Here is a 10621-nt window from a genome sequence, read left to right as displayed (position 1 = left end):
TCTATAGCGTTTTTGGACATTGACTAGAGACTTTACATATAGATGCAGGACATACGTATAACACAGACTCAGAATGTCTTGAGAGCACTACAGTATGAGAGCACTATTAAATAGTGAGTGTGTCGGAGACATGACTGGAATTCATTGTTTTTGCAACAAGAACACACTGTTTGTTCTTATGGGGAGTCCAGTCCTCCCCTGTATATCACTTTGTCTCTCCACTCCCTTCGCCTCCCCTTTCTCTGACAACTAGCTAGAACAGCCTCTGACCCTAACTCAAGTCTAGAGCTCTGCTTAGAAATAGCAGCAGCTGGTATTTTGTAAATACTCCTCTTGTTCTGATCCCCTGGTATGACTGATCCTCAACGTATCTTATAAACACAGACCAAACCTGGGCTGATGGATGATGTAGGGCTAAGAAATCATCTAAAAGGCTAGAGCTTTAGCTAAATAATTCCATTGTATTAGTCCAGACTGCTACTGTGACTAGACTGACGGTCCCATTCAGACGAGTAGCAGATGCACCTTTTGATTGGATGGAGCTCTTGAGTTTCTTCCCACCTGCACTTGCCCACCTGTGGGTTGCTATAAAGCCTGTTTAGTGTATAAGATAGTGAGGCATTTCTGTGTTCTCAACATCTCTATTCTAACTAAATATCAGTCTAAGCCAACAGAGATGTTATTTGTGGATGGAGCCATCCCATCGCCCACATCTGATGACTTATTATATCATCACCACTTCACCACTCAGTTCTGCATCCACTCTACCAGAGCACACATCACATGATCAAGATATTTAGTACTTTCCAACGAGTCGCATAAATAGACAGAAAAGTGCAGAGAGAAACAGTTAATTCTAGAATGCACCGAGATTCTGCCCTACTGTGCTAATTTCAACATTATGAAAAATGATAATAAAAATATGAATATAAATATTCTGAAATTAAATAGATGCAATTAATTGAGCGACTGTTCCGCTGAAAGAAATTATATACACAACTAAATTAAAAGACAAATGACTTAATATGTACATTTGATGGAACTGTTAATTATGTTTCAAATGGAAGAACACAAACACTGCATCACATTGCCTAATGCTGGTGAGTGGGTGTCAATCTGTGAGCTGGTGAGTGGGTGTCAATCTGTGAGCTGGTGAGTGGGTGTCAATCTGTGAGCTGGTGACCTCAGAGGCTTAGACATATAGCCTTTCAGAAAAAAATGAATATTGCTATTTAAATCTCTAACTTGTCATATTTCATAAATATTTTTAGTTCCCTGACTATAGACATGCCTTGTGATTGGGCTATAGACAAAACACAACTAGGCTATATAAAAAAAATTAACTACTGATCCTCTTTGGCTAAATTATATGCCTATTACTGGTGTAGTTTTCTGAATTGTTTCATTTCTTTCTGAACAGACAACAGTAATTCTATAATTTTGGCAAATGTATTTCAATGTATCAGCGGTGAAAGAAATGATGTAGAGCAACGCTGGAGAGATGACAGTTGCAGGCTCATGTCTATCAGAGCAGAGAGAGGGAGAGAGATCACAGAAAGTGAATGTCATTCTAGTTCTATTAGAGATACAGGCGCAATTCTGTTTCTGACCACAACAATGGCCACGCGTTGGTCTATAGGCGCTACAATGTTGCGCAAACCATAAACCCTGTCCGGCCCTTTTTTAGATGGCAGGATAAATACAGAGCAGGCAACTTGAATGAACTCTGATTGCTTTCACTATAATTTTTACATCGCAAAAAATGGGAATTATGTATGATACAAGAGAGCTACCGCATCCTTGCAAATGGGTTCCAGAATGAAACAGTCCAAAACGAGGTGCCGGGTCCTGTTCCATGGAAATTCCCTAAATTTATATTGATGGTTTCTTGCGCTTGATGGTTGAAATCGTTCGAAGGGGTCTTCCAGTAAAGAGCACGTGACTTCTCACGATTTTCCGGTCCTGTTCTTGTAATTCAATACAGAGCCAAAATATAATGTGAGACAACTGACCGCTGCGCCTGTTGAAGAGTTTGGCTGTGTGCATGTGGGGACTGGACACTTGGACATCAGACACTGACCACAAGGAATACCTATATTTTTCTACGTCTTTCTGGGAATGAAACATTAGTTTAATATAAAATGTGTGAAATAATATTTAGTCAGATTTTTCTTCGGTTTCCGTTACTTCTCTGGATGGCAGGTAAAGTTAGTTTTGTTATACCGTTATTGAAAGATTTAAGAATTTCAAGCAGAATAGGAACACAGATAACGCTAAAATATTTGACATTCCAGTTAAGAGGGATAAGAACAATAGCCTTGGTTCGCAATACAATCCACAATAACTGGATTTTATTTCATAGTGGCCAGAGAGATAAACTAAGAACCAATAACACGTTTTGGAATAACCAGGAGAGGGCAATGTAGTAGCGAATAAAATCTGTATGCTCACAGTAAAGATGATGTGACATATGACACAAAATGTCAATTTTTTGTCTTAACGGTTATGTCTTTGTCCAATATAATACGTTATAAAATGTATTTCCTATATTTCAATTACTGATTAGAAACTGCCTTCTGAAAAAGGCAACTAATTTTAACCTCTTGTTAGTTTACCATTCTGCATTCTAGGCCTAGACTTGGGATCGTTTATGTTTAAAGAAACAGTATGTCTGCTTGAGAATGCAAATTAGCTGATTATGGTCTCTGTCATGTGGTCTGACCTGTAGGTGGGCCTACACATGCCGCCTGTCCTATTGAGCTCAACCCTCCCAGATTGGTGGTGAGATATGGAGACTCAGTCTCAGTCAACTGCAGCACATTATCCACAGACCACGAGGGGATGGGCTGGGAGGCCACATTAGGAGGTACAGGTTTAGAAGAGGTCAACTTTGTCATCTGGAATGTGGAGAATTTGACAGACTGGACAATACAACCTAAATGCTACCTCACATCAAAAGATGGAGAGCAGTGTTCGAAAAAGTTCCCTGTCATTCTATACAGTAAGTTGTTTTTCTTTTGAGTCTTGCAGTGAGTTTTGTCAGTGAAAACAATTATTTTTTTCTCACTATATGTAACTATTTTGTCTCTAGAGACTCCAGACAGCGTCTCCGTCTCTCCTCAGAGACACTCTGGTCCCATGGTGGAGGGGACAGAGTACCAGCTGCAGTGTGACATACAGAATGTCGCTCCTTTACGGAGGCTGGTTGTCAGATGGTACAAAGGGAATGAAACTGTAAAAATTCAAACATTTAATGACTCCAAGATGAACCCAGTGGATGTGTTCTCCACCCTTAACATCACCCCCAGGAGATTTGAGGATGAAGTAAAGTACAGGTGTGAGGCAGAGCTGGACCTGGGACCACTACCTTCTGTCATGTCATCACAGACTCTTCATTTTGCTGTTTACTGTAAGTCTTTTTGTTTTCTGTTTGGGGTTGGTGGCACTGCGGGGCTGTTCAATGTTGGTCCTGGAGTGCCGAAGCACTTCTGGTTTTCATCCTCTCCTTCTAACAAGGGACTAATTCAGACCTGGGACAATTTACAGGTGAGTGCAACCAGGTAGAAACCAACAATGGAAGTGTTTTGGGCCTCCAGGACCGGAATTTAACAGCCCTGCACTAAATGGACCTTTTACAGGGCTAAGGGACTATTTAATTTCACATTCTTCAAACGATCCTAAAGTGATGTCATTGACCCTTTTGTTTGATGTTAACGTCAGTCTGCAGTGCCTGTAGTCTGTATCATTGGCAAAACTGTCATCAGCCAAAACAGCTGTGAAGTCCTTGGTTGCTGCACCCATTGCAACTAGCGGCAGGATGTGGGGAGTGCTGACTGAGGGGAACTGTAGTTCTGCCTGGATGACAGCTTGTGGTGGCTCATCTTAAAGGGGAAGGCAACCATTATTTTTGTCTGCGACATATTGCCTGACAACTCAAACTGAATTCTTCCACTGCTCTATCTTCGCTACAAACTTCAATCTAAAATGGCCATTGTTGAAGTCGTTTGTAGTGACGCCAAAATGAGGGGTGTTCTACAAACAAAGTAATCAGCTCTAACCAATCAGAGTATCAAAGCCAATGAACAATTTTCAAAACACTGCTTTACCCATGTGTTGTTCTGGCTCTGGCACAACCCATTGGTTTCTGGGACCAATCAGAATAGTTAGAATATGTTTGCGTTCCTCAAATCGTCAGGGAGGTAGTCAGATCAAGACTTATTGCGGAGGAGAAACTAACGTCTGTGGGCGTGGTGTAGCTGTCACGCTCATCATAATACCTGGACCAAAGCGCAGCGTGATCTGGGGTCCACATCTTTTTATTACTATGTGAAACTCACAGCAAAACAAAACAACAAACGAACAAACGATACGTGAAGAAAATGCAGTCCTCACAGGCACTACACAAAAACAAGATCCCACAAAGCACAATAAGGAAATGGCTGCCGAAATATGATCCCCAATCAGAGACAACGATAAACAGATGCCTCTGATTGGGAACCATACCAGGCCAACATAGATATATATATATATATATATATATATATATATATATATATATATATATATTCATCTAGATAACCCACCCTAGTCACACCCCGACCTAACCAACATAGAGAATAAAAAGCTCTCTATGGTCAGGGCGTGACAGTAGTATTTTGCGTAGCCAAGTACGGAATATTAGTGTGTTCCAACAAATCCAAAATTCCAAACGATCACAACAGCAATTTGCATGTGTTTTTGTCTCTCCTACCTTTCCATTCGGCTTCATTGTACTGTTAATTTAACAGCCTGCTGAAAGGTCTCTGTCATTTCCCCTTATACTGTTACTATACTTATTGAATGCCCAAGATATTACAGCATAGCTGAGTACACAACCCATAACCTGAGCTGCACTGTTGAGGGTTATCCTGTACCTGAGGTCATTTGGTACAATACAAATAGTATATAACATCTTAGATTTTTTTTTGCTGTGCTTGATGGAGCTTATCTGTGCAATGGAATCAATGCAATAGTCCCAAAAGTCCAAACCCCACCCATGTAGCAATCCAGACAGGCCCAAGCAAATATGCAAAGTATTTTAATGAAAATGTAAAATACTCTTTGAACCCAGGTCTTCTGTCCATATTTGTATTTTCTATATCAGTGTCTGTTGCATTTTGGTCTTATTATGCTCATGTGACTCTCGCACCTCCAGTCCCACCACAGAACATTCTGGAGCTGAGGGACACAGAAGTTGATTTTGGTTCCCCTACTGGGCTGAATTGCTCCTCCAATGGGAACCCCCGGCCAGAGTACTCCTGGACTTATCACCGGGCTCCCAACGTGAAATTGAAGAATGATGATGGGGGGTCCCTACTGACCATCAAGCAGGCCGCAGGGGAGAACATTGGGACCTACACATGCCACGCCAGTAATACCCTGGGAAAGGTCTTTAAAATAGCCAGAGTCTCTGTCAGAGGTAAGACCTTCACCAATTATAATGAATTATTGGATTTTGCCTGTCCGGATGCTCAAAGCGCTTTACATAGTAAGGGGGACACTCACCTCATCAGCCTCATCAAAGCGTCCAGGACATTGGTAATGTCGGCTAATGACACTCTTGGCTCAGATCTACCATGTCTCTCTCTATGGTTCTTAAGAGGGTGAAAAAAAAAATGGTTCTATAGTCTACGTCTATGTGCTGTATTCACAGTTGCATTTGTCATCTTTGCTTATGCCTACTGGACATTATGTCATTGTTCAGTGACGCATTTGGATATGATAGTCTATTATAATATGATACTATCACAATTTCGTGACAGCAAATTTCATGAGGAACATGCATTGAAATACATATTACTGGACTGTCCCTTTAATACCAGGAATAAAACTGAGCTCAACCAGTATTTTACTGGAGAAAAAACCCCAGTATGGCTACAGCTTTGTTTTCCCAAATTAATCTCTGCTTTCTGAAATGTCGTTATGTATAGCCTATCTAGGCTATTGATGTGGTTTCTCGTCCCATAATTGAATAACACATTTAGAAACGGCCTGGTGCTTGTGGGGGAGGGTTGTTTTCTATTATATTTAAGAGGGAGTGGAGTTGAGGGATAGAGTGAATGTGCTGTGCTGGCTGCACTTTCGTTAAATAAGTCAACAAGTCGGCGCCGCGCGGCTGCAACTTCCAATGAACTAGAGAAAAGCACTCGAATAGATAGATATATTCAGAGGCCGCTAAATAACGGGCCGCTAGACATCCAGGCGGCTTACAAAGCCTCTGACGAGCTCAGGCAATGAAGGATTTGTACTTAAATCGGCTTTTTTCATTCGCTTTGACTTTGGAACTGTTGTCGCTGTTGAATGGATCAGAATCAAGTAAGTTTTTGTAGCGCACTGAACGGGAAGTGATCGGCGATGTCCACTGTAGAACATGTTAACGTGCTCATCGTCATACAAATTGCCTGACAACTTTATTTTGTTTCTTCTAAAATATGATGAGAAAAAAATACCACACTAGTAGACGCACATTGTTGAGATGAAAGAGGCTACAAAGGTAGATATTGGCTTATTTGCCATAACCTGGCTCTGTGCTCTCTGATTCTGAGAGTCAACATCATGTATAGAAATAGTATTCCTAGGTATTTTAGTCATATTCCTTAATCCGGCAATAGTGTTAGAGAACCATGGAAATGCGTGCGCAAACACACACACACACACACACACACACACACACACACACACACACACACACACACACACACACACACACACACACACACACACACACACTAAACTCCAGTTCATTGAATAAATAATTGTTTAACTAGTTGAAGTTACATTGAAGTTACGTAGAGATGTGCTTCATGTGAAGTATGTTATTTAGTTGTGAAGTGGGTTACATTATTGATGGAGCTTATTAGGTGAAGGGACAGTGACATAAAAGCTCCACTAAAGAATGGGATGCAAAAAAAGTCAATTTTTGTGAAGGAAGTGTATCCTTCCTGGCTCATTTTCCTGTATTTTGGTCTAATGAGTCACTGGCGGCTTTCAGCTGTATGTCACATTTGACCACCCTTTTCCTTTTTTGCTGCTGCTTATTGAAATATGATGTGATTTATTGTTGGATATTACCAGCTATTTAAATGATGTAATTCATTATCTCTCTTTTCTCCTAACTCTGTAGGAGCAGAGCCGGTATGTCCTATCAAGCTGATCCCTGAGAGTGTGGTGGTGAAATATGGATCTCCAATCTCAGTGTCGTGCAGCAACACAACCAGTGTTGAAGAGATCTACTGGACAGCAGGTCCAGAAGTTGTCAATGACACTACCTGGAGTGTTCTGGAACTCCTAGACTGGGACATAAGGCCTGGTTGTAAGGCAACCTTTCAGGGGATTGGAAGATGCAGTAAGCCTCTGCACATCACAGTATACAGTAAGTGAATATGCTGTCTTCCTCATTTTCTGTGTCAGAAGAACAATGTCTCTATCCGTAAGGGGTATCCTCTATATCTGGCTGGAATACTATATTATACTGTATATTGTATTATATGAAATGGCATTTCATGTTCCTGTTGTACCGAAATAAAACCAATCTGTGACCCCAAAACCGCAATGCGTACCGAGAGGGTTTGGTGAACCGTTACACCATTATTGTTCACCATATGCTCTTACACATATTTACTGTCTCTTTTTTACTGTTTCGTATTAACTTCTAGTTGTTTTTAAAGGTTGGTTTTTGTCTTCAAACACTAATAAGTCTAAAAATTGTCTTCCGCAGAGACTCCAGACAGCGTTTCCATCTCTGTTCTGAGACACTCAGGTCCCATGGTGGAGGGGACAGAGTACCAGCTGCAGTGTGACATACAGAACATCGCTCCTCTACAGAACCTGGTTGTGAAGTGGTACAAAGGAAATGAACCCTTAGATAATGTAACTTACAGTAACGTCAGTAAGACACCAGTGGATGTGTCAGATACTCTGATGATCAGCCCCAGTAGAAGAGATGATGGAGCTCAGTATAGATGTAGAGCAGAACTGGACCTGGGACCAGAGGGACCACAGCATACAGTGACATCAGAACCTCTCAGCATTACTGTACACTGTGAGTTGCTGAGAACTGTTCATATATACAAACCATGCTAACGTTGTATAACGTGTGATAGTATATTAGCTCTATGCACATTCCGTAAGTGCGTAATGTTCTACGGTGAAGTCTCACTCCACTGTCTTTTAATGTTAGAAGAAAATAATCAAACTTACAATTGTGTTTGTTTCCTTCACTGCAGTAATTCATTCAAGAAATGTGTTTTCATATTTTCACCACCGGCCTTTATACTCCCTCCCTCTCTCTAAGATAAGCCATGCATCAATGCATCTCGACTGCCAGTGAGGATACCTGTGTTCAGGGGCTATCCTGAGGAGTTAGTGTGTGAGGCTGAGGGTTACCCACAGCCCAGGATAAAGTGGGTCTATGACCCAGCGAAGCATGTCAGTGAGGCGGGAGGCAACCTGATTGTCTTTGAGGCAGGGCTCTACAACTGCACCGCCACCAACGATGTGGAGACGACCTTCATTGTGGTAGAGGTGGTTTTTAATGGTAATGGAACCTTTATTAAACTGTATTAAACCCTTTATTAACCCATTATTTACTGTTTATGAACGTCTTGTAGAACGTTTTCTTCTTGCTGGTCTGCTTTGGTTGACTGATTAATGTTCTCTGAACAAATTGTATTAATAGCTTTTAACTATGCAGTTTTTCTCATATGTCCTTTACCCGTTGACCAATCCAATACCTCTTAGTTGCTGGTTTCTGAACTGCTCTCCTCCTGCCACATTCTGTAGTCAGATACATGTAGTACATCTCAGTTGTGTGAGGGAGTTTGAACCAAAGCTCCAAAACATGAGATGATGAGGGGACAGTATATTTTTGTGCACATATAAAATCAGGCATGAAACAAACTCCTTGGGAAGGGCACCTGGTGAGGCTAGGTAGAACTGAGCATCATCCATCATTCATTGAAGAGTGTTGGGTAAAGTTGTTGAGTATTTGGCAGTTTAGCTCAGTACTGACTGTTGTCTTGTAGTAGACTATTTCAAGGTTAAAGTTGAGCAATGTCCCCACTCTTAAGGTATGTTGTAGATCTACTCTGACTGGTGGGATCATGTAATATTATGTTAATTAATACGTGCTTATTCTTTCCTGTTGGAGGAAGTAGGATAAATCAGTGTATTGACGCTTCTCTATTTGATGGTGAAAATGGTTCAGTCTGAGGTGGCGCCAGAACGTTAACAGAGTGTGATGGATTAATGGGTGTTTGTTGTTTTGTCTCTCTGTTCACAGAGGACTACCTGCCCCTCATAGCGGGCTTCGTGGCCTTCATGGTCGTGGTCATCTCGGTTATCTTCGTCTTCATCTACTCCATCTACTACAAGAACACCAAGATGGGCCGCTACAGCCTGAAGAAGGCCAAGCTCAGCAGCACGCCCAACGGCAACGTAGCGCAGAACGGCGGCCGGGACACTCCGCTCCCGATGACTAAACTGTCTCAGCCAAACATCAACTTTTAAGAGAACGAGCTTTATTGGGATGGGCCACTCTTTCCCCGCTGAGAGACTAAGTGACTAAGTGAGAGACCAAGTGGTTGAGGTGGTTGAGGGGCTGGTCACAACTCATTCAGCTGGCAGACGCCGGTCTGGATTGTGATAGTTGGGAGTGTCTCCTGACTCTCCTCCAACCTCCCTATGCTCCATATGCACTCCCTTTCCTCTTTAGCACTAAGATTTTAAGTACAGATCAGTCCCTCTATTTCCCCTTCTACTGAAGAACCTGATGAGGTAGAATAACCTCTGTTTTTAGTGAGCTTTATGATCTATTCTACACATTCAAAGTGTAGCTGATGTTTTCTCTGAAGGACAAGAAGAAGTAGCAGCGAATGGACAAGGTGAAATCCCTTTTTGGAAATTGGCTTATTTGAAATATTTTTTATATGACTGGTTTTGGAAAAACTGGTTTGTATTGCATAAGCACCAACAAGGGAATTGTTATGTCATTTTGAATATCTTTTTTTTGTTTGGTCTGATGACAATGTAATTGCTGTCACATTATGCAATTGCTTGAAGAGCAGCACATGATTGAAATTGTGAGAATGTTCCCTTTGCCTGGATGTGATGTCTTGCTCGTGACAAGAAGCTTGGAGTGGAACCTGCAGTACAGTGGAGGCTGCTGAGGGGAGGACGGCTCATAATAATGGCTGGAACGGCGTGAATGGAATGGCATCAAACACATGGAAGCCATGTTTGATGTATTTGATACCATTCCACTAATTCCACTCCAGCCATTACCACGAGCCCGTCCTCCCCAATTAAGGTGCTACCAACCTCCTGTGCTACAGTATATGCACATAACTTATTTAGGTTGTGAGCACAATGATCACTGAAACCAAATAATATAGCCTACATGTGAAAAGTATTATTTCCCCAGAGTGTGAATTATTCCGTGACATTCAGGGGGTCTTTATTTTTTTTGCAGGACTTCCTAAAAAAAAGAAAATTGGGGGGGGGCCCAATAGTAAAGATATATTTTAACAGTAAACATGTATTACCTTTTAATGTGGCATGAACACAAACAGTCATGATGCTTTCA

The 10621-nt window shown here is 41.5% G+C and overlaps 1 protein-coding gene across 1 annotated transcript; it reads left to right on the top strand.

The window, feature by feature from the left end:
- The first annotated feature begins 1999 nt into the window (after window positions 1-1999).
- On the top strand, window positions 2000-10268 carry LOC120037137 (hemicentin-1-like). Its single transcript, XM_038983313.1, has 8 exons — window positions 2000-2202; window positions 2729-3001; window positions 3092-3409; window positions 5195-5458; window positions 7163-7411; window positions 7757-8080; window positions 8333-8575; window positions 9320-10268. Exons 1-8 carry the CDS (start codon window positions 2142-2144, stop codon window positions 9544-9546), a joined length of 1959 nt encoding a protein of 652 aa, XP_038839241.1. The 5' UTR covers window positions 2000-2141; the 3' UTR covers window positions 9547-10268.
- Window positions 10269-10621: the final 353 nt, after the last annotated feature.

This window comes from Salvelinus namaycush, chromosome 3 (genome assembly GCF_016432855.1).
Source record: "Salvelinus namaycush isolate Seneca chromosome 3, SaNama_1.0, whole genome shotgun sequence".
NCBI lineage: Eukaryota > Metazoa > Chordata > Actinopteri > Salmoniformes > Salmonidae > Salvelinus > Salvelinus namaycush.
Note: the sequence above shows the minus strand (reverse complement) of the source record. Positions and strands in the feature narration are given on the sequence as shown.

Coding starts and splice junctions, on each gene's coding strand:
- LOC120037137 (XM_038983313.1), top strand. CDS start 2,142: ATGTGTGAAATAATATTTAGTCAGATTTTTCTTCGGTTTCCGTTACTT. Junction 8,081..8,332: donor TCTCAGCATTACTGTACACT/GTGAGTTGCTGA, acceptor CCTCTCTCTAAG/ATAAGCCATGCATCAATGCA. Junction 8,576..9,319: donor GGTAGAGGTGGTTTTTAATG/GTAATGGAACCT, acceptor CTCTGTTCACAG/AGGACTACCTGCCCCTCATA.